This window comes from Erinaceus europaeus, chromosome 9, assembly GCF_950295315.1.
Source record: "Erinaceus europaeus chromosome 9, mEriEur2.1, whole genome shotgun sequence".
NCBI lineage: Eukaryota > Metazoa > Chordata > Mammalia > Eulipotyphla > Erinaceidae > Erinaceus > Erinaceus europaeus.
The window spans coordinates 86,850,275-86,874,842 of NC_080170.1; the positions used below are offsets into that span (position 1 = coordinate 86,850,275).

Consider the following 24,568-nt stretch of genomic DNA (forward strand, 5'->3'; position numbering starts at 1 on the left):
ACACAGAAACACATTTTGCTTGCCTGTCATGTATTTTGTAGTTATTAAGATTATGAAATATTTGGGGGCTAAAATTTATAGGAGTATGATATTTTATCTGTGACCAGAGTTATAAAGATGTGTGCAACCCTTAGTCATTATCTAGATTTTTATAGACATAATCATAATAATAGGTAACAGAAATGTGACTGTACAAATATAAGTAAGTTACATACAAATTATATATTAAGGATCATATTTCCTTTGACATAGTGACTTAGACATTTAATCATTGATTTTTGATTCACGTATTTATATTTTATATATCTTCATTTTTATATATTATGTAGTTTTTTATGGAATAAGAAGGGGAAATTTAGTAGATCCCAGGAGAATAGCCTGTATTTTTTCTATTCTAATAATTTTACTGAACCCACCCCCGAACTTGAGAAAAAGATATATTTTTGGAGTATGGGAAAAGGACACACTGCTCTTCTCTCTGATGTAGTCTCGGGGTGCCATTTCTCAGACTTTGGAATTCATCCACTAGTTATTTGTCATCTACCGTAGATAGCCTGTTATTTTTTTTAGCTCAATTCCCCTGTTTCTGCCAGATAACAAAACATCTGTTCTGGTTGGACAGTAGCTAATAACTGTCCCATAAGTATTATGAAGAAAAAGCTTTTTTTTTTTCCTATATAAAGGGAAGATAGCAGATTCATTTTTACAATCTGTTCATTGAAATCAGTTTCTGGATATCTTCCCAGATTAATGAAAACAAATATCCAAACAGCTGGAATAAGAGTTGGGAATATTAGATTTTGAAGAAGCTGCTGATTTGCTCAGTAACTACAGCCTCAGTGAGCAGAGTCAGGATAGTCCCATTTGCTCTTCTTTAGCAAAGCAATGACCCATTCATAGGAACAGTCATTTGATATCCCGCAGAGTACACCTATTGCCGAAGCTGCAATAATGGACTTCCTTACTGGTCATGAATACAAATGTTGGTGTCTGAATAATGTGTTCCCTTTATAAACCACTGTACACCCCTCATTTCCAGGTTAATGCTGAATATTTAATAAGCACAGTAAATATAGAACAAATCCATTGTAATATATTCACTTTTTAGATTGGCTAGCAATTCAGACAGTTGCAGATACAAATGTGATACATGTAACCATCCATTAAATGGTAGATAGGTAAACTTCTAGTAATCTGTTGCCCCATAACTTCTGTGTTTCAGTCCTTTTGAGCAGTCTCATCCAAGGTGATCTTCTCTTTTGATGATGCTTACTATTTGGATGAATTTCTAGGGATTTTTAGGCATAGATCTAACTATCTAGGACAATGTCATTTGAGGACAGGATCATGTAGAACTCAAGGATCCAAATAGTATGTCTTACTCTGTGTATAACTATAGCAAGCATAGTAACATGCCAGCTACATCTCAGAGAACTATGGCAAATGACACTTCAGACTTTAGTGTTTAGTTCTATGTGCAGATCCCACACGTTTTCTGTCTGATTAAAGAAGATGCATCTTTCTTGATAGCACATTATTTCTTATTTATTTATTTATTTATTTATTTTATTTATGTTTTCATTGCTGCCAGGGTTACCCCTGAAGCTTGTCACTGCATGATGAGAACATTGATCTTGGTAGCCTTTTTTAAAATTAATTAATTAATTAATTAATTTAAAAAATGGAAACACTGACAAGACCATAGGATAAAAGGGGTACAGTCCCCACCACCAGAACTCCATATCCCATCCCCTGCCCTGATAGCTTCCCTATTCTTTAACCCTCTGGGAGTATGGACCCAGGGTCATTATGGGATGCAGAAGGTAGAAGATCTAGCTTCTGTAATTGCTTCCCCGCTGAATGTGGGCATTGACAGGTTGATCCATACTCCCCTCCTGACTCTCTCTTCCCCTAGGTGGGGCAGGGCTCTGGGGAAGCACAGCTCCAGGACACATTGGTAGGGTCATGTGTCCAGGGAAGTCCGGTTGGCATCATGGTAGTGTCTGGAACCTGGTGGATGAAAAAGTTAACATATAAAGCTATATAAATTGTTGATTGATCATGAACCTAAAGGCAGATGAGATAGTGCAGATGATATTTGTGGTCTCTGTTTTGGAAATAGCTAGTAGGTCTATTTTAGGTATAATCCAAAGGGCCTATGACTTTATTAGTTTTTGCCTGAGCCTGACATCTGATATGCAGGTGGACCCAATTTATTGTCTGGGGAGATGATGATCATGGCTGGAAAAAGGACAAGAAAGCTGGATCATAGAAGAGGGTAGCTCACAAATATTGGAAAAGTGTATAAATATTGTTGACTGTAAACCCTATTAATCTGATATGGAGCCCATATTCAGCATAGGAACATATGTAACCTCGACATCCCTGTGGGTCCGAACTCGCATTCTGTGGTCATCAGTAGGAACATTCCAAGTTGCACCAATTTCAGGACCCATTTTCTTCATTTAGTAGATAGAGTATGTTATACCATTATTTGATCCACATTGAGGGTAAGGTCCTATGGGGGGCCCCAAAGGGGTTCATTATGTTGTTTCTGATGGAGATGACCAGTGATAAAAAAAGAGAGGGATCTATTTGAGGTCTAGGCCCAAAATGTCTGTATGGGAATCCCAGGACTCCCCAACTAGGGCCCTAGCTGATGGGGTGGCCTGATTGTGACTAAAGAGTCATCATTAAAGTATGCCAGTCTCTGGCCATTATTCAACTTTTGTAGTCCTTACTTTGATAAGGTTAGCTTTGGTGTGACTGAGAGAAGTATAATAAGAAGTAGGCGAGGAGGGTGTCTAAGTAGAAAATATTTAATTAGGTATTTTATGGTGTGTTTTTCAGTCTTTCTACTTGCTTGCATCATTTATTGACTGACTGCAAACTATTGTGCACTTTTGCTTTAAGGTATATATTTTGCCCTAATTTATGGATGCATGTGTGCATCTGCCCTATTTCATGGGACCTGTTTTATATCTAGGTTTTGGGGCTTTGTTAGGAAGTGAACTACCTACCATGGAATTAAGGAATCCTATTAGAAAGGATAGGTTTCACTCAAATAATGAGGCTGAAGGTTTGACATTCCATGCCTGACATCTCTGGACACATTCCGAAGTGAAGTATGCCAAAGTGGTACTCATTGCATTGAATAGATTGAGATCAGCACATGCAGTATCAGTTGGTATGAATTGAGAGAAGCATGCAGGAAAGTGAGCCCCATCTTATAGGTTCCAGAACGGGTAAATCTGGGCTTTATATATAAAGTGGAACATACCTGCTTTGTTAGGGTTTAAGAAGGCAATATATCATTGCTATAATCAAAATATTTGGAAATTGTGTTTATTATGAAAATCGTATTGTTAGGATTTGCTGTATCATACACAGCTCACCATAATTTCTCCTTTGATGTTATATATATATCTTATAAAGTAATGCCACCAGTTGCTTCTGTTCTCCTGATCTAAGCTTTTAGGAGAGTCAAAATTTCAAAGACTTAGTCTATGGTCTATGCATTAAAAAGTTTGAGACTTTGGAGTCTGGCGGTAGCACAGCGGGTTAAACGCACATGGTGCAAAGCACAAGGACCAGCGTAAGAACCCAAGTTCGAGCCCCTGGCTCCCCACCTGCAGGGTAGCTTCATAGGCAGTGAAGCAGGTCTTCAGGTGTCTATCTTTCTCTCCCCCTCTCTGTCTTAACCTTCTCTCTCCATTTCTCTCTGTCCTATCTAACAATGATGACATCAACAACAACAACAATAACTACAACAACAATGAAAAACAATAAGGGCAACAAAAGGGAAAATAAATTTAAAAAGTCTTTTAAAAAAGTTTGAGACATTGTCAATTTTTTTCCTCACATTACTTAAAAAGTGATTTATATGGCTACAAGTTAATAGGAGTGTACATAAACACCATTCCGACCTACAAAAGACTGTGTTCTATCTCATCCTCCAACCCTCCCCCAGCCCCCAGTGAAGCTGAGCAAGCACCCTCACTCCCACCCAGAGATTTTTACTTTGGTGCCCTACTCCAAACTCAGTCAGTTCCTGATTTTTGTTTCCCTTTCTGTTCTTCTTTCTCATCTTCTGTTTACGAGTGGGATCATCCCATACTCATTTTTGTCTTTCTGACTTAGCTCACTTAAAATGATTTCTTCTAGCCTCAACCAAGATGGGTCAGAGAACATGGGTTCATTGTTATTAATAGCTGCATGATATTCCATTGTGTATATATACTACAACTTTCTCAGCCATCCATCTGTTGTTGGGCACCTGGGTTGCTTCCAGGTTTTAGGTATTACAAATTGTGCTGCTATGAACATAGGTCTATAAATAGCTTTTTTGGTTGGGAGTTCAGAGTCCTAGGAGTATATCCCTAGCAGAGGAATTACTGGGTCATGTGGATGGTTCATGTCTAGCCTTCTGAGAGTTCTCCAGATGGCTCCCATAGAGGTTGGACCAAGTTACATTCCCACTAGCAGTGCAGCAGGGTCCCTTTGTCCCCACAACCTCTCCAGCATTTGTTACTGCTGTCCTTTTTGATGTATGCCATTCTCTCAGGGGTGAGGTGGTACTAGGCTAGCTTCACGGGTGGAAGAGAGACGACCAGGAACTCTCATGGCTGAGCGGGAACGCAATGCAATTTTGCTTTTATTGTTCAGAAAAGAACTGCCTTTATACCTTCTGAAGCGGAAGTAGTAGGTCAGAAGAGGAAATAGGTAGGAGAGTGGGTGGAGAGAAGAAAAAGAGCGGGAAGATAGCAAGCTTCCATCTAACCAGTGGGGAATAAACCAATGCCCTGCAGGCAGGGCAGGTCTCCAGCTGTTGCGAAGGTTCTAACCAGTGGGGATTAAACCAATACCCAAGTTCATTTCCCACGTCTACGTTCAACCGGACCTGCCAATATACGCGGATATCTTCGCCCACCCTGTTCAACGCTTGATGTCTCATCACCCAATCTGGCCCCCTACGCCTACACTGAACTTCTCTGTTCCAGTCTCTTGGAAACAGAGCTGGCAGTCAGCTGAGGTAAAGAACAAACACCTCATCACAGACCCCTGCAAGCGTCAACCCGGCTTTGACCTAGGACGTTATGATTGGGCCCTCCTCAATCGCTATCGAACAGGCCATGGCCAGTGCGCCGCTATGTTCCATCGCTGGGGAGCCAGAGACGACCCGAACTGCCCCTGTGGCTACAGACAGTCTATGACCCACATAGTCAACAACTGCCACCTCTCCAGATTCAAAGGAGGTCTCGAAACTTTACATCAGGCTCAACCTGATGCTGTTGACTGGCTACGGAAGAAGGGCAAACGCTAGAAGAAGAAGAACCAGTGGGGATTAAACCAATACCCTGCAGGCAGGGCGGGTTTCAGGCAAAACAGTGATTATGTAAATAGACCACAGCATCAAGCAATGCAAGGGAACCTGGCATAATGACCAACACAGATAGAAACAGAAGGGGTCTTTAGAAGCAGAATTAGCCAAAGGAGAAATGATAGCCAACTAGGTGGCATCTCACTGTTGTCTTTATTTGCATTTCTCTGACAATCAGTGACCTGGAGCAATTTTCCATGTGTTTGTTAGCCTTTTGAATCTCTTCTGTAGTGAATATTTTAAGAGATAGAGACTTTGAGAGGGGAGAGGTATATAGAGAGGGAGAAAGGGAGAGAAGGACACCTTAATAGCTGTTTTCCTTGAAGGTAGGAACCCAGGAATTGAATTTGAGTCATTGCATATGGTGATGTCTGTACTCTGCTAGGTATGCTACTACAACCCCATGATAACACATTGTCTCAGTAAGTCGTGTTCATGAGTTTCTTCATTCCAGCTTTCCCGACTTTGCCACAATACCACTCAGTTGGAATTTGGCATTGCATTGTTTCATACATATATATTTTATTTTCCTTTAAATTGGTTTGGCACTATCTTTCTTTAAGTTACATTGTTCATCATTTAAGCATACTTAAGTGTAGTATTTGAAATCAATCCTAGTGGAGAAATTTGAGTAACTGATACTTAACATGAGCTTCTCCTATACTCAATTTCATCTGGCACTCAAAAGAATCTATAAGGTCCATCTTTAATGTTTGTTTTTGGTTTTTTCAGAGCACTGATCAGCTCTAGCTTATGATGGTGTGGGGGATTGAACCTGGGACTTTGGACCCTCAGGCATGAGAGTCACTTTGCATAAACATTATGCTATCTACCCAACCCAGGTACATATTTTTTTTTACTCACCTATGAAATTTATATCTAAAAGGAATCATGTTCCTGTAAAATTCTCCTTTTCAAATTCCCATTTCAGATCTTTGCCTTAAATGTGTTTTAATATGAATGGTAATTAATACTAGTGAAAAGAAATCATCACTAAAAATCTAAGACTTCAGAGACTTAAATTATAGGCACAAAAACGCCTGGCATTATCTGTTGCCTATTACGAATAATCCATAAAAGTCTTCTCTATTACTGGAGACATTACATATGGTGACCAAATATTGTGCAGAGCCTTTTCTTTTGAACCCAAGAGTAAAATTTCTAAAAGGATTGATGAAACTATTATCACTTATGGTTGCAAATCCTCACATCTTTGTGTCAATTTTTATTACAGGTACTAAATATCTAGATATTATCCAGAGGTATGGACATATTAGCATAGTTCTGTCCATTAGTAGCTCAGTACTTATTTGGAGCTGATTTATTTTTAATGCCATTATTGATCAGTATTCATGAATTTTAAAGATTAATAATGGCATCTGCAAAATATAACTAGAATTTCATTAGTCACAGAAATAACAGAAAACTTTATCATCATGTTATCGTAGAATTAAGTCACATGGCTTTTTAAACTAATTTGTGCATGTAGTGAATATGCAAAAGCTATCTTACCTATTACGGTTTACAGAACAAAGTCATATACAGAGCTAAGGTCAAATATGTCTTATTTGACCTTTGCAGCAGTCTTGTAATACTTATTGATATCTACTATGCACTTCATTTCTAATAATCTAATGAGAAAATTAAGACTCTGAAATATTTACATATTTATTTATTTGTCCATGTGTTCATTCAAAATATTTATGCACCTGCCATGGTAGAGATTTAAAATATGTGTCCAAGAATATATGGTTTCATTCTAAACTAATACAGCTTAAGTATAAAACTTTCTGATTCTCAAAGCAGACATTTGTGCTACATTTTTCAGCCTTGTCATCCATCCTGAAAACTACCACATCATGCTGCAAAGAATGCTTCTGTGGCATTTTCAGAAGTAAAATGCCAGGCTGAATGGATTTTTGATGTTTCACAAGATGGCATTTATATGTTGCATAGTATATTTTTATCCTTATTGTTGAATTCCTGCCATATTTACTAAATTCAAGTGCTATTCAGTAAATATTTTGTTTAGTTCAGAACCCAACTCTTTTTTTATTTTTTATTTTATTTATAAAAAGGAAACATTGACAAAACCATAGGATAAGAGGGTTACAACTCCACACAATTCTGACCACCAGAATTCTGTATCCCATCTCCTGCCTTGATAGCTTTCCTATTCTTTAACCCTCTGGTAGTATGGACCCAAGTTCATTGTGGGTTGCAGAAGGTGGAAGGTCTGGCTTCTGTAGTTGCTTCCCTGCTGAACATGGGCGTTGACAGGTCGATCCATACTCCCATCTTGCCTCTCTCTCTTTCCCTAGTGGGGTGGGACTGTGGAGAAGCAGGGGTCCAGGACAATATTGATGGGGTTGCCTATCTAAGGAAGTCTGGTTGGCATCAAGCTAGCATCTGGAACTTGGTGGCTGAAAAGAGAGTTAACATGCAAAGTCAACTCTTAAACACACTATTCCATCGGGGATGGCATATGCAAAAAATAATCATAAACTTTTCTAAAGAAAGATTAGAAATTAAGATTCTGAAAGTGCTATTATTTGTATCACTTTATTTTTAATAGGTGTACATTAGTCTTTGTGCTTTTCTCCAACTTCAAATGACTAATAAGCAATGAGAACAATTTGTATCAGTGTATATTATTGGCAATGATATTTTAATTGAATACAGTAAAAACTACTGATTATGAAGTTAAGGAGATGAGCCAGATGAACACTGTTCTCCCCATGTCTACAACTCTGTATTCTTTCTGAATATTTCTAAGTTAAGTACCAAAGGTAAAGACAGTAAAACATTTACAGCTATAATTGAACAGTCTTGCAAACCTAGGATTACTTTTAAAGCCATATGTGCAGTCCCTGATAAGAAACAATGCTGAACAAGCAACTGACTTAGCTATGCAGAAGCCCCTAGGAGTACCTAAACAGGCAAATAGTTTCCTCTATGAAAATGTCCCCTTTCATATTTTCCCATTATGATTGAGTTCCAATTTATAGTAATTGGGACTACTTGGTCTAAACAAACTGAAAAGGACTAATTTAATGTAGAAATGAAATTATTCTTTGGCATAATATGGAATAATATTCAGAAAAGAAAATTGTTGGGAATTATAGAAATCATGCCACTCTAGGGATGCATCTGGCCAACTCTGGTAAAAAAAAATAACAATAACAACATTCTATCCGGATATGTCTTAGATAACAATTACTGTTGAACAAACTGTTCTGTAATTTGGGTAGTCCCTGTCAGTCTGTGTTCACAGTCCATGCTCACAGTTGGGGGCATTCTAAGCTACCTTCACTGCAGAACCACTTTTTCTTGAGTGGCAAAGTAGGATGACCCATCCTCCTTTCATTGTGGGGAAGTCTTTACTATTGCTAGTTAATAGTGAGGGTACAATTCTGAAGAATCCCACAAGAGGACTTACAATGACTTACCTGATAGAAGTGACCAGTGATGGTGAAGAAAGGGATCTAACAGAGGTCTAGACCCATTGAATCTACAGGGGAACTCGAGGTTCCCTGTCTAGGACCCTACATGATGAGGTGGACTGGCAGTGACCAAGAAGACCATCATTATTCATTCAACATTTTTAAAGAAATTTTCAACAAATACACAATAATTTTTGAAATTGTCATAATAGGATCATAGTATCTAAAACATGAATTCTATTTTAAAATATCTGAATAAAATTTCTCCCCATTATAAGGTTAATATCAGAAGTTTCCAAACTTTATAGGATAAAGAATTAACTAGGTAAAATGAGTAAGAGTTCATGAAAAAAGCTTTTTGTAATAGTTCAAACATAAATACTCCCCAAATTACTTAACAAATACAGTAGAGTAAATAGGTAGGTATAAATATTTAAACAGATATAATAATTCATACATATAACTATGTATACATATATATTCATAAATTAAACGATTGAAAGAGAAAGAAAAATAGATATAAACATGAACTGATTTTGTGTTAGGAAAGGACATTGTAGCACTGAAGCAATGAAAGGCATATATATTAGGAAAAAAAGATGACCAAGAAAAATGATAAACTTCTGGGATGCAGGCAGTAGCATAGCAGGTTAAGTGCAGATGGCATAAAGCACAAGGACCCGTGTAAGGATCCTGGTTCGAGCCCCCAGCTCCCCACCTGCAGGGGAGTCTCTTCATAGGTGGTGAAGCAGGTCTACAGGTGTCTATCTTTCTCTGCCTCTCTCTGTCTTCCCCTTCTCTCTCCATTTCTCTCTGTCCTATCCAACGACGACATCAATAAAAACAATAATTACAACAATAAAAAAGAAAAATTATAAACTTCTAAAAAAAACTATTATAAACAAAATCAAGATGTTAGGAATAAACCAAGAAATTTTCAAATAACATGACAGCAAAAGGTGAATACCTTGCAGTATAAAGTACTCTCATTAATTGGGAAGGAAAACAAAATAGTCCAGACAAATTGGAAAGATCACTGAAACTGAAAACATCAAATAAATAATACATGAAATTACATTTAGGAAAATATAATAAATCATACTAATGCCCTGTGAATAAAAATTATTATGTAAAACTCTAAGATTAAAAATAAAACCTACTCAGTGCACTATGACTCAAGAATTGAGTATAAATCAATATTACAGTGATTTTGACAAACAATTCAGGTTTGCTGTTGCAAATAAGATCATCATGTTAAATATTTTTCTGAGTAATTATCAGGATTTATATAGAATAAATTCAAAGCAAAAAAAGTCATTGCAGTTGTTTTTATAAAAGTGAATATGATCTATAACAAGTGGAGGAAATCTATAAATCTAAGGTTTGGCTCTGAGCTTTATCATTTATTAACTATGTAATTTTAACCATCTTTTACTCATACATCCACATATGTAAAATGAGAGTAGTAATAGGGGTGACTTTTACTTTCTTAATCTTTGTAAATATTTTAAAAGTTAATATAATAGAAACTGTGAATAATAAAGAGCTAAATTATCATTTTAATGTTATCATTAATAATATAAATTTAAACTGAATTGTTATGGAAAACTGGGAATCAAATATTAAAGTAAAAATGCTATGCACATGTATTACAACTATGCATTATATGTAATACATTGCATGCATATACATATATCCTTTATAGAAAATAATAATAGATGTTAAAACTCAGAAGTTTATACTTGATAAAGATTTTTATACTGAAATAGATGACTAGAACTTGACTGAGGTGGGGGGTGCAGTAGATATGCCATTGGACTCTCAAGAATGAACTTCCACTTTTGATCCCTGACATTACATGCGTTAGAGTGATGTTTTGATTCTGTCTCTCTCTCATCAATCTCTCTCTGTCTCTCTCTCTGTCTTTCTCTCTGTCTCTCTCTCTCTTTCTCTCTTTCCTCATAAATCTCTAAGAAGTAAAATAGATGACTAGAAGTGTAGTTAAGGAAGTTGTATTGCACTAGTTTAAAATGAAAGTCTACTCATTTCTGACAAACCATCAAAGAGATGGCTTGCTTAACTCAGAAATGAGATGGTGGAGGCAGGAATTTTTATTATTTTTGTCAAGCACTCTGAACACCTGCCATGAACCAAGTCTGTCGGATGCAATGGTCAGTAAAACACAACCCTCCTGCCTGCCTCCTTCAGTTTACTGACAGGTACTGGTAAGTAATGCAGCACTCATGATACAGGACTATGGTGGAGAAATACTGGACACTTGAAAATAGAGAAAGGTGTTTCTTTCACTACTGTTTCACTATGGTAGGGGTGGAGGATGGCAGAAGACTCTTCCAGGGACTAAAGAGAAAACAAGTTGATAAGCTGAAACCTGAAGGGGAAGGTGGTTTAGAATTTTCCGGACAACGAAAAACGAAGATATATGCCTAGGAATAAATGAGGACCGAGCAACTGTTTGACTGGATGAATAATTTAACACAAATGGGGTAGGAATTAAGGCTGGAGAATAGCAGGAACTAGTAGTGAATATCCATATGTTAAATTATACTAAGAGTTCGGATTTTATCTGGTCGTCTATGAGAAGAATCAGGTGATATTATACTCAGATTTGCTATTTAGGGCATATATTCTGATTGTGGCATGAGGAATGCATGTCAGTGAGCTCAAGAGAAGGAAGACTAGAGGTAAAGGGATGACTTGTAATGCTCTTGCAGTTTGTAATTTAGGCAGTGAAACTCTTGATGGACAGAAGTAAGTGCGTTGGGAACAGAGGCTGAGAGTAATGATTGTATTCAAGAGATACCTAAAAGGCACAAGTCATAGAACTTGAAGTCTGTCATATATGGGGCCAATGAACAAAAAACAACAGTAAAGAGATACAAACTTTCTTAAGTAACTGGGAGAACGACGATCAAAGAAGTTGGACAACAGTACAACTAACCGTTGGGAACTCATTTGTCACATCACCAAAAAGTAATTTCCATCATTTTTGGCCATCTGGTTGTATGTATTTTGAAATGAAGTTTCATGAGTAACGCCTAAAATGTGCATGGGTCTTGGAGTCTGCCTGGGTCAAATTAATTTTCTGCTTCTAACAGATTCCTCTATATAACTCAGTTTCTTACTGGTTATATATATTTTTATAGACTATATTTCCTTATTATAAGAAGTTATTGGTGTAGAACTCATAAACTATTATATATAGGATCACATAGAACAACTTCTGTAACAGATTTTTACTATCATGAAAAAAAGAAGAGAAGAATGTAGGGGCAAAAGCATATATGGTTTGGGGTCGGGCGGTGGCGCAGTGGGTGGCGCAAAGTGCAGGGACCTGCTTAAGGATCCCAGTTCCAGCCCCCGGCTCCCCACCTGCAGGGGAGTCGCTTCACAGGCGGTGAAGCAGGTCTGCAGGTGTCTATCTTTCTCTCCCCCTCTCTCTCTGTCTTCCCCTCCTCTCTCCATTTCTCTCTGTCCTATCCAACAACAAAGCAACGTCAACAATGGCAATAATAACCGCAACGAGGCTGCAACAACTAGGGCAACAAAAGGGGAAAAATGGCCTCCAGGAGTGGTGGATTCATGGTGCAGGCACCGAGCCCAGCAATAACCCTATAGGAAAAAAAAAAAAAAGCATATATGGTTATGCAGAGACACTAAAATGCCTGAGGCGCCAGTGTCCCAGTTTTAGTCAACTATACCACAGTTACCCAGAACTCATAAGTGTCTGCTAGAGAGGGAGAGGGAGAGAGAGAGGGAGAGGGAGATACAGAGTATCACTCTGACATATATGATGACGATATTTGAACTCTGGACCTTGTACTTTTAAAAATATTTATTTATTTATTCACTTATTGGATAGAGATTGAGAGGAACTAAGAGAGGGAATGGATATATGTAGATAGAGGTGGATAGAGAAAGAAAGACACTTGCAGTGCTACTTCACCACTTGTGAAGCCTTCACCCTGCAGGTGGGAATGAGAGGCTTGAAGCAGGCCTTTGTGCATGGTAACAATGCACTTTACCAGGTGTGCCACTACTCAGCCCTGGGATATTGTACTTTTCAACCTAACACTAGCTGCTGTACCACTTCTAGGGCCACACATATAGTAAATTCTTAATTAAAGGTAACTATAATTAAATATTTAGTAGTGAAGATAATGTGTTAGTAATGTTTTAGTAATGTCTACCTGTCTCATTAACTTCTTAAGAGCTCTAAAGTATATCATCTGGCCTTGCATACACCAGGATTATTTTATTATTATTATTATTATTTTATTTTATTTAAGAAAGGAGACATTAACAGAAGCATAGAATAAGAGGGGTACAGTTCCGTACAACACAACCCGATCTCCATATCCCCTTCCCTCCCCTGATAGCCTTCCCATTCTCTATCTCTCTGGGAGTATGGATCCAGGGTCGTTGTGGGTTGCAGAGCGTGGAAGGTCTGGCTTCTGTAATTGCTTCCCCGCTGAACATGGGCGTTGACTGGTCGATCCATACTCCCAGTCTGCCTCTATCTTTCCCTAGTAGGGTGTGTCTCTGGGGAAGCTGAGCTCCAGGACACATTGGTGGGGTCTTCAATCCAGGGAAGCCTGGCCAGCATCCTGGTGGCATCTGGAGCCTGGTGATTGAAAAGAGAGTTAACATACGAAGCCAAACAAATTGTTGAGCAATCATGGATCCAAAGCTTGGAATAGTGGAGAGGAAGTGTTAGGGAGGTACTCACTGCAAACTCTAGTGTACTTCTGCTTTCAGGTATATATTTTGCCCTAGTTTATGGGCACGGGTGAACCTATGCTCTATCTTAGGGGACCTGGACTATATGTAGGTTTGGGGACTTTATTGGGGAGTGGACCACCTGGAATAGAATTAGAGAATACTATGAAAGGAAAGGTCTCACCTGAGTGATGAAGCTGAAAGATTGTCATTCCACACCTGAAGTCTCTGGTCACAGTCTGAAGTGAAGCATGTTGTGGTGGCACTCATTGCATTGATAAGGTTGCGATCCATGGATGCAATATTATTTGATTTGAATTGAGAGCAGCATGCAGGAAAGTGGGCCCCACCCTAAGGTTCCAGGACTGGGGGAAATATAGGCTCTATAGTGGAAATGTGAGGTTACTGTTGTCTTAGGGTCCAAGAAGACAATGTATAGTTATTGTGTTATCATCACATTATTTGGTGATTCAGTTAACTTTGGAAAGTCCCTTTGATAGGGTTTGGGGTATAATACCCAGCATCTTGTATATAGCTGTGCTACCAGTTGCTTCTGTTCTCCCTGGTCTAGGCTTTTGAGAGAGTCAACATATCAAAGATAGCCTATGTATTAAAAAGACTCAGTCTGTGTTTTAAGAAGTTCTAGACATATGATCAATTTTTCCCCTCTCATATTAATTAAATAGTGGTTTATATGTTTACACTTTAATACGAATGTACATAAACACCATTCCCACCACCAAAGACTGTGTCCCATCCCCACCACCTCCCCCTCCTGTCGTTTAAGTTCGGGGGCTCCAGTAGGCTGGGCTAGCTTCGTGGCGGTAGACTGAGACTAGGGGGGACACACGGCTGGGCAGAGAATGCAGTTTAATCTTTATTCATGAGCAGGCAAATCACCACACCATGTGCTTCTCCATCTTTTTCCTCCGGGGGCTGCAGCAGGACTCTGGAACTCCCTAGGATTTGGGGGGGGGGGGGGGACAAGGGGGTGCACAAAACTAGCAGGGGCCAAACCACCACCTCCCAGAGGCAGGGGGACGAGACCAAACCAATGTGAAGCATAGCAACACCCTCCCCTCCCCACCCCTCTGCTGTGCCAGGGATGGGTGGCCATTGGGCTTCCGGGCAAGGCAGGATGATTTTTAGAAGCTTTTTAATGTAGCAATTAAGTGGCTTCCTCATCATTAGGAATTATGATATTATCACATCTTAATCATACAAATATACAGTTTCATTCTAAGTAACACTGGCTTTCTTTTCCTGGTGTTTATAGGGGGGAAAAAGGTTATCTGTATTTATTTCATCTACACAAGTACATGTAGGTAACAGTGATAAGTTTAGTCTTAAAAATTTATAAAATGTGCATGTTCTTTTAAAATTTATTATTATTATCTTTATTTATTGGATATAGTCAGAAATTGAGAGAGTAGAGGAGATAGAGAGGGAGAGAGACAGAGAGACACCGCAACATGGCTTCACCACTTGCAAAGCTTTCCCCCTGCAGGTGGGGATTTGGGGCTTGAACCTGGGTCCTTGTGCACTGTGACATGTGCACTCAACCAGGTACACCACCACACTAGTCCCTGCATGTTCTCTAATATTTAAATAATACCTGTTCTAAGCACAAAAGTCCTGTTGCATATTCATTCTACAGGACTTGACCTTTGTAAGGAGCATATATCTCACCTTGTAATAATAAATCACAAAGTTTTCAGTTGTTCACTTGAGACTCTCAGGAGGGTCAAAAGTAGTCTGATTTCTTCATATAAAATTTCAAGTAGTCTACGTCTTTATAAAAACACTTAGATTGAATTTGCTAATTCCAATTACGTGAACCAAAACAGCAAACCTATCTTTATTGATGTCATTATATATTCTGTTTGCTTTGTCATTATAGTTCCACCAAAGATCTCCAACATCTCCTCAGATGTCACTGTGAATGAAGGCAGCAATGTGACCCTGGTATGCATGGCTAATGGCCGTCCTGAACCTGTTATCACCTGGAGACACCTTACACCAACAGGTAAGCAACTCCACAATACCTGACATACCACCTACAATTTAAGATGTTCACGTTTTTGAGATTCCATTAGTTCTAAAAGGTAAACATCAATCTTGCTACTAAAACACTTTGAGAATGATAACATAATACTAGCTGAGTGTCCTTCTGACCTTTGCTAATGAATCATTTTATAAATCTATAATCATTATGCTATATCTGTAATCTTATGTTTTCATTAGATTATCCCTAAGGTAATAAATATAAAAAGCATTAAATGGATGAAATGGCTAAGATGCCAAATATATGCCACTTTGGTTCTTGAATGTCTTGTGGCAATGTTTCTCATGGATTTAATTTGCATAGTTCTTTGTATTTTTTTACTTTGCTTTTAACTATAGTTTCCTGCTATATTTTAGACATATTTTACTAATCATACAAAATTGTGACTTTGAATATCAAATTTTTGACATCTGACTTTATGGAGGGACAGTGGGTGTGAACTTAAATGTAGGAACTCATCATGCTAGCCAAAGACTTCTAAATTGATAAAAGGCAAAAAATCACTCACCAGGAATATTGGGTTCTTGAAAAAAGTCATGACATGTTTTTGCATAGATCATAACTTTTCTGACAACCCAATATTTTTCACACATTCTTCTTTCCCTTCCCACCACTACTACACCCTACACCTATAAGGGAGTTTTGAGACACAGCTGTGTTTTTTTTCATCTAGACATTTAACCAAATAGCTTAGGATTAATTACATCAATACTCCCCTCCTTAAAAATTAATTTTGTTTGTTTGTTTAAATTTAGATTTAAATACAATTTATTCATGCCTTTTAATAACACAGTCTATGTAGAATTTGGCATGCTTTTTAATTTTACCAGTTGCTGTGGATCATTTTTCTTAAAAATATCATTAATTTTAGTAGATAGTCCCCAATTTATGTGACATTTTTTTCTTAGAATCTCTTGAAGTTTCCTCAGGAATCTAGTGATGTGATTTGCAATATAATCATTTTGTAATGAACATCCTGAAAAACTGTTGTGCCCGATTAGACATACAATGGGAGATAAATCCAGAGATACTTCTAAAAGGCCAGGGAAGTATTCAGTTACACTTTTTTTTTTCTCTAGAGAACTGCTCATTCTTGACTTATAGTAGTGCAGGATATTAAACCTGAGACTTAGGTGCCTTCAGTATAAGTCTTTTTACATGAATATTATGCTATATCTCCCACCCCACACTAGATTTAAAAATATCTGTATTTTGTGGTGTGAAAATTATAGCTTCCATTTCATGTTTACTCTAAAATTTTTCAGGTGGAAATTTGACTAAGATTTGTAATCATCTCTTATTTAGGCAACTATTTTTATTAAAAGTGTCTATTTCCTGGTGCCAAGCAGTAGCAGAGCGGGTTTAAGTGCACAAAGTGCAAGGACCAGAGTAAGGAGCCAGGTTCAAGCCTCTAGCTCCCCACCTGCAGAGGGTCGCTTCACAAGTGGCGAAGCAGGTTTGCCGGTATCTATCTTTCTCTCCCTCTCTCTGTTTTCCCCTCCTCTCTCAATTTCTCTCTTTCCTATCCAACAATGACAGCAATAACAGCAACAATAATAACAACAACCACGATAAACAACAAGGGCAATGGAAAGGGAAAAATAGCCTCCAGGAGCAGTGGATTTGTAGTGCAGGCACTGAGCCCCAGCAATAACCATGGAGGCAAAAAAAAAAAAAGTTTCCATTTCCTTAAGAAGTATCAACATAAACCTTGCTGGACAGGGATTCTGATGGCTCACTATCAAAGTTTATAGAGAACTGGATCTACTGAGACAAGAGAAAATATGTCTTCAACAGATTCTTATCATGGTCCAGAAAGTCTTTAGGGACGAAAATGCCAGTGAGTAACAGAGCAAATTTATTGAAAGGGAAGAAAAAGTATGAACTCGAGATCATGGGCCTACTCTATGATGAATTGTGCTCTTTTTATTTGAAAGGGAACATATTATATGGGATTTGCCTGAGATAGGTGTAGTTTTCTTGCAGAAGGCTGGGTAACTATTATTCACTAGGGAACTGAAATAGGAAACATTATTTTTTTTCTAGAAAAAGTAGAGTTTTCCTAGAATTTGGGGGAACTCTCTTTCTGACCACATTTATCCAGTTTGGAATTGTCAAGAAGTACATGGTGCCTAGCCCTAAACTGCTATAGAAATTTTGTTACAATGACAATAGAATAAGACTCAGAGTTGCATAGGGGACATTTCAGTCACCTGTCTGAACTCTAGTTGGTTTTTTGTTTTTTGTTTCTTTTTTTGAACTTGGCCTTTAAGAAAGTGGTTATTCTTGTATCTAACAAGTTCATCTTATTTTGAGTTGAGATAGTCATGCATATGGCTATCTTCCTTCTGGCTCATCTCGTCTGCTGCATTTGATACGTTCTTATTTTTAAAGCATATGATTTGTCATGCATTGATAATGTATGACCAATAAATTAGGAAATTATTTAGAAAACCAACTTCAATCTCATTTTCTCTCAGCCACTTTTTATATTAATATGGAGAAACAATTCATGAAGAATTGCATGAAGTATGAAACTCTCTTATATGCCTTCTTCTGCACTGAATCTTCCATAACATGTAGTCATTGAGTGGAATTATATTACCTCCAAGCCCCATAGTTTATTCATGTTCTAAGTAATTTTTTTTTTACTCAATGCCAATTAATTGTAAAATATATTGCATCACATTTAAAAATGTTTTGATAGGGCCAGAGAGATAGCTTAGTGGTTAGTGTGTATGACTTGCAATGTGTGTAGCCTGGGTTGGAGCCCCAGCATTACACCTCATGCCACTGAGAGAAGCTCCAGAACAGTGGTATCTCTCCTTCTCTTGATGTGAATGAAAAAGCACCCATGGAACAGCAAAATCATGCATGAGTTAAGTCTCTGCCCCCTGAAAAATATGGTAAAACAAAGATGTTATGCTAGATGTATCTATATTTGTGTTTATTGTAATGTAGTTTTTGAATGACTATACATTGTATTACACAGATTTCTTTTGAAATGATCCTTTGAGGCTATTCTTCCTTTAAAATTTTACCTATACTTTTTACAAATAGGTGTCTGTTTTTTTCTGAATGAACCTAGTGAATTTTTATAAATGACCATGCATCTTTCTTTTCAATAGTGACTATGAGAAAATTTAGAACTAAATATATGCCCATTTGTAAAAAGAGTATAGAAAAATAATTACATATGAATAATAAATTAAACAACTCTTTGGACTTTCAAAATCACATATATGAATTTTATAGCATATATATATATATATATATATATATATATATATATATATGTAGGACTTGCATTCATATTCCTTCATTGACACTATTTTATACATCATCTCTTCTAATTAATGTATATATAGGCATTTCATAAACTTAAAAGGTTTTAAAATGCTTTTATTTATTTTGGATAGATACAGACAAAAATTGATAAGGAAGGGGGATATAGAAGGGAAGAGAAATACTTGCAGCATTACTTCAACTCTCGTGACCCTTCCCTGCTGCAGGTGGGGACAGGGGACTTAAACCGAGGTCCTTGTGCATTGTAATGTGTACAGTCTACCATATGTGCCACTTCCTAACCCTAATCTTAAATATATTGTGTGTAGAATAAGTAGTATATTAAAAAAGAAACAGAAAGTGAATGCATTAATATATTATAATCAAGAAATGAATTAGTAAAAAAAACAAACATTACTTCTCATGTATGTTATCTACTAAATAGTTTGTTTTTTTTTCAGAGAAAAATGCTGTTACCTCACTGCAAGCATAAATTATTTCTTTATTCCTAGGTTCTTAAAAGTTCTGAGGTGGAATCAGTTTCAGGGCCTCTCTAAGCTTGGTTTAGTATTTTAGTATTTTATAGTTGACTCAGACAAGTTTTGCTGGATATGTGAGATGTTTCAATTTAACCAACCACAAAAGGCAAGTCAGTTCTTCCAGAATAATACAGCATGTACATTTATAAGGAGAACCTCAGAGTCTTCAAAAATCTACCAGTAAAGTAACTGTTTCACTGGGTCTCCTACTTGTCACGCAAGTCAACAGTTTATGCACCTTGTGGCCTAAATCTGCATTTATTTTTGTACTGTTTGTTGCCTAGCACTGATTTTCAAATTGTTAAATAATTTGGAAAAATTATATTGTTTATCATGGAACAAATATGTGACAATACAATTTTAGTGCCTATAAATGGGTTTTATTGAAACACAAAGATGCTAACTCATTGACATATTGTCTATCAGTGTTTTGGTTCTGAGAGCTGAGTAATTGCAACAAAGATAGCTTGACTCACAAAGTCTAAAATGTTTTCTGCCTAGCCTTTTACAGAAAAGTTTACATAACCCTGGCTATGGCTTAGGCATAAGACAAAGTTTTGCTGCACACATTTATCATCACCCCGTGGGACTTTGGGGATATCCTCCACTAAGTACCTAAAGACATTTCAAGAGAAAGAACTTTATTCTATCATCTTCTATCTTGACCCTCTCTGTGAGTAAAACTCTTTTCTGGCACATGCAAAACTAGCTCCCTGCTGCTTTTCCAGTCTCAAAGGCAGGCTTTAATTCTTCTTTACAATAGGTGTTAATTTCCAAGCCTTCTCTTTTGTTTCTTACATATCTGACTTAAATAATCACCTGATCTCTAATAGTAATCCTGGTGACAGGAAAGACAATTTGAGTTTACTATTTTAGAAAGTAAAATAGGATTTTTAAAAATGATTTCCCATCTTTTTTAAAAAAAAAAATTAGAAACAGGGAAGGGAAGGGTGATCTTTTTCAACTTATAACATAAATGCTTTCTTGAGTACATCCAAAGAAGAGATTGTGCTCCCTGTGTGACAACAAAACTGTCTGAATCCCATGGCCATGGCCGTGTGAGAAAAAAAATCCAGCTAGCTTTGTTCAATTATTAATTCTGCTTTCAACAGTACAGAATGTGACTGCCTTGCTGAGGAAATGTACCTGTAATTAGCTCGACCCCACAGGGACACTAAGCCCTGAATGGGAGGAAGATTCCATGCAGGTTTACAAGTACTTGAGTACCTGCCATTTAAAACATGAGGGGGAGAAAGGAAAAGAGGATACAAGGTATCTTTTTATGAGAAGAAGTATATTTGATACCTCTTTATTCAGTTCTTAATTTTTTTTTTGCTTGGCTTATTTTATTTCTCTTTCTTTTGACACTTAAATAGTTTTTTTTTCTCACTAAGTTTCAAGTGTTTTAAAGTGGGTGATGGGGCATGGTGGTGCATCCAGTTGAGTGCACATGTTACATTGTTCAAGGATCTGAGTTTAAGCCCTTGGTCCCCACCTGCAGGGGAGAAACTTCACAAGGGATGAAGCGGTGCTGCAGGTGTCTCTCTGTCTCATTCCCTCTCTATCTCCCTCCTCCCCTCTAGGTTTTCTCTGTCTCTATCCAATAAATATAAAATATATATATTTTAGAAAGTAGAGCAGTGAGTACCTGGTTAAGGGCACATAGTACAAGGTTCAAGGACTAAAACAAGTACCTGAATTCAAACCCCCATTCCCCACTTGTAGGGAAACATTTCACAAGTGGTGAGGTGGGTCTGCAAGTGCCACACACATGTGTGTGGGCATGTGCATGTGTGTATTTATGATAGAAACAGAAACTGAGAGGGAGGAGGAGACACAGAAGACAGGGAAGAGAGAGAGAGACAGAGAGACAGAGAGAGAGAGAGAGAGGGAGAGAGAGAGAGAGACAGAGAGAGAGAGAGAGAGAAGGATATCTACAGCACTGTTTCAACATTCAGGAAGCTTCCTCCCTACAGGAGAGGACCAGGGACTTGAATTCACATTGTAATGAATATGTTCAACCAGGTGTGTCACCACTTGGTCATAACATTGGTATATTTAAAATTAATATACAGGAAAAATACTGAAAATAAGCTATAGAAATAGTTTTCTTGGGGCCATGTGGTGGTGCACCTGGTTGACATGTTACAATGCACAAGGATCCAGGTTCTAGCCCCCATTCTCCACCTGCAGGGGGAAAGCTTCAGAAGTGGTGAAGCAGTGCTACAGGTATCTCTCTGTCTCTCACCCTCTCTATCCCTCCCTTCCCTCTTGATTTCTGACTGTCTTTATCCAATAAACAAATAAATATAATAAGAAAGAAATACTTTTCTTTATTTTTCTGATCTTTGATAAAAATAAACAGTAGTGAAAAGTAAAAAACAAAATATATGCTAAAATAAGATCTCTGCAGTAAAGTAATTACTGTAAGTAAACAATAACATTATGGATGCACATAAAGATGTTCACTTCAATTATATTTTAAATTTTTGTCTCTTTTTTATTGTTACTAACTTATTTATAAAATAAAAATATATATTGTTAAGACCATAGGATGAGAGGTACAATTCCACACAATTCCCATCACCAGAACTCTGAATCCCATCCCCTCCCTTGAAAGCTTTCCTATTCTTTATCCCTCTGTGAGTATGGACCCAGGGTCACTATAGGGGGCAGAAGGCTTCCATAATTGCTTCTCCACTGAACATGGGTCTTGGCAGGTTGATCCATACTCCCAGTTTATCCCTATATTGCCCTAGTTGGGCAGGGCTCTGGAAAGGTGGCAGCCCAGGGTACATTGGTGAGGTCCTCTGTCCAGAGAAGTCAGGTTGGCATCATGGTAGCATCCACAACTTTATGGCTGGTAAAGCATTAAGATATAAAGCAGAATAAATTGTTTAATAGTCATGAACCTAAAGGCAAGAATATAGCAGATGAGTTTTGGGATCTCCATTTTGTAAAAAGCTAGTAGGTCTATTTTAGGTATATTCCAAGGGGCCCATGAGTTCACTAATTTTTGCCTGAGCACAATAACTAATATGCAGGTAGATCCAAGTTATTGTCTGGGGAGATGGTGTCAGGGTTGGAAATAGGACTTGAAAGCTGTGTCAGGGCAGAGTGTTGGTATGCTTCTAAATTCTGCTTATAAGACCTTCTGTTTTGATCATCATGTTAGGTTCGCTTGTATTGCTTAACTCTGTAGTCTATTTACATAATCATTGTTTTCATTGGTCTAATCCCCACTAGTTCACATGCTTTTTCCTTCTCCCCACCCCCTACCCTATGCACTTCCTCATCCTGACACTTCCGCTTCAGGAGATACAGATAGAACAGGATTGTGATTAGAGATAGCTAGCTAGATCAAACTGCATCCCTGCTTGTCAATAAAGATTGAACTGTGTTCCCAGCTCAGCCATGAGTCCCTGGTCGTCTCTCTCATGCCTGCTAAGCTGGCCCGGCAGCAGAGAATAGCTCCCAAATAGGGGGAAAGTACATAAGTATCATTTTATGGTGTCTTTTTTTTTAGGTCTCTCTGCTTGCTTGCTGTTTTGGGAAAGGAAAAAAGGGGAAATAAGAATAATGAAAAGTAAAAACAGAATATATGCTAAAATAAGATCTCAACAGTAAAGGAAAATTACCATAAGTAAACAATAACATTGTGTATGCACATAATGCTCACTTCAATTCTTTTTTTAAAGATATTTTTAATCTTTATTTATCTATTGGATAGAAACAGCCAGAAATTGAGAGGGATGGGGGAGATAGAAAGGGAGAAAGAAAGGGAGATACCTTCAGACCTGCTTCACCCTGCAAAGCTTTTCCCCTGCAGGTAAGGGTGTGGGGTTCAAACCTGGGTCCTTGTGCATTGCAACATGTGTGCACAATCAGGTATGCCACCACCAGTTCCCCCTTAAATTCTTAAATGTATTATTATATATGTTTTTCTGTATGCTTAAGCTATTCTTCCCTCTCTTAGTTTCTTGGCCAGGCCCTATTTATCCTTGAGGTTTCTGTAGAAGCTTTCTAAAGGGGAGCGTTACTGGTTTTGCAGTTTTTGCTATATATTCCTCTTTTATAGTCTTATTGAATGCTGTAATTTTCCTTTATATTGTATAAATCTAATTAACTGGCTATTCATGCACTTATTAGTTTAATGCTCTGCTTTCTTGTTGAACTATAAGCTCCATTTGTGCAAAGACCATGTCTATTCTTGCTCTTCACCTTTTTTTTTTTTTTTTTTTTTTTTTACTGGAGTGAGCATTCTATAAATATTTCTTGCTAAAAGAACACATTGTGAGAATGGAGGTTAAGATGAATAAAACTTTATTCTCTATTGATGGATAATATATTTTAAACTAGTATACAAATAAAACTTTGGAGAGTATATATAGCATTTTCCCTCTGTCTTTACAAAGAAATGAGAACAGTAAAAACAGTTTAAAAATGCAAAAAAGAAACATAAGCAATCAGCAGAATTAGTTGAGGGATTATTTTCATTAAAATTGTCACTATTAAGGGCCTGCAGTGGTATACCAAGTTAAATATACACAAAAATCTGGGTTTGAGCCTCTATTCCTCATCTGCAAAAGAAAAACTTCATGAATAGTGTAGCAGGTAGGCGGCATCTTTCTCTTCTTCCCCTCCCCTGTCAAGTTATCTCTGTCCTATCTAGTAAAATAAAAAGAAAAAAATTCACTATATTACCAAGATTTTACTTGCAAAGTACAGGTACACACACACACACACACACACACACACACACACACACACACACACACACACACACACCGACACACACATATACACATCATATATAACAAATTCTGGTCCATAGAAGCTTTTGAGAGTTCTATATAAGGAAATTCAAGAGAATGAACTTCCTGAAACATAACTCATAGGTCATATGCTCTCTGTTTGAAAAATAAAATCATTGGGGCTCAGCGCATTAAGCATGTGGCTAGAGGAACAAGGACGGGAGTAAGGATCCCGGTTCGAGTCCAGGATCCCCACCTGCAAGGGGGTTGCTTCACAGGCAGTGAAGCAGGTCTGCAGGTGTCTATCTTCCTCCCCTCTCTCCGTCTTCCCTTCCTCTCTCTATTTTTCTCTGTCCTATCCAACA

The 24,568-nt window shown here is 37.6% G+C and overlaps 1 protein-coding gene across 3 annotated transcripts in view; it reads left to right on the forward strand.

The window, feature by feature from the left end:
- The window catches only part of LSAMP (limbic system associated membrane protein), a 791,240-nt gene that overhangs the window by 516,685 nt on the left and 249,987 nt on the right, over nt 1-24,568 (forward strand). For all 3 annotated transcript variants that reach the window (XM_007516306.3, XM_060198321.1, XM_007516307.3), the window contains exon 3: nt 15,461-15,586. In XM_007516306.3, the coding sequence (XP_007516368.1) occupies nt 15,461-15,586 (126 nt within the window). The remainder of the gene's footprint in view (nt 1-15,460; nt 15,587-24,568) is intronic.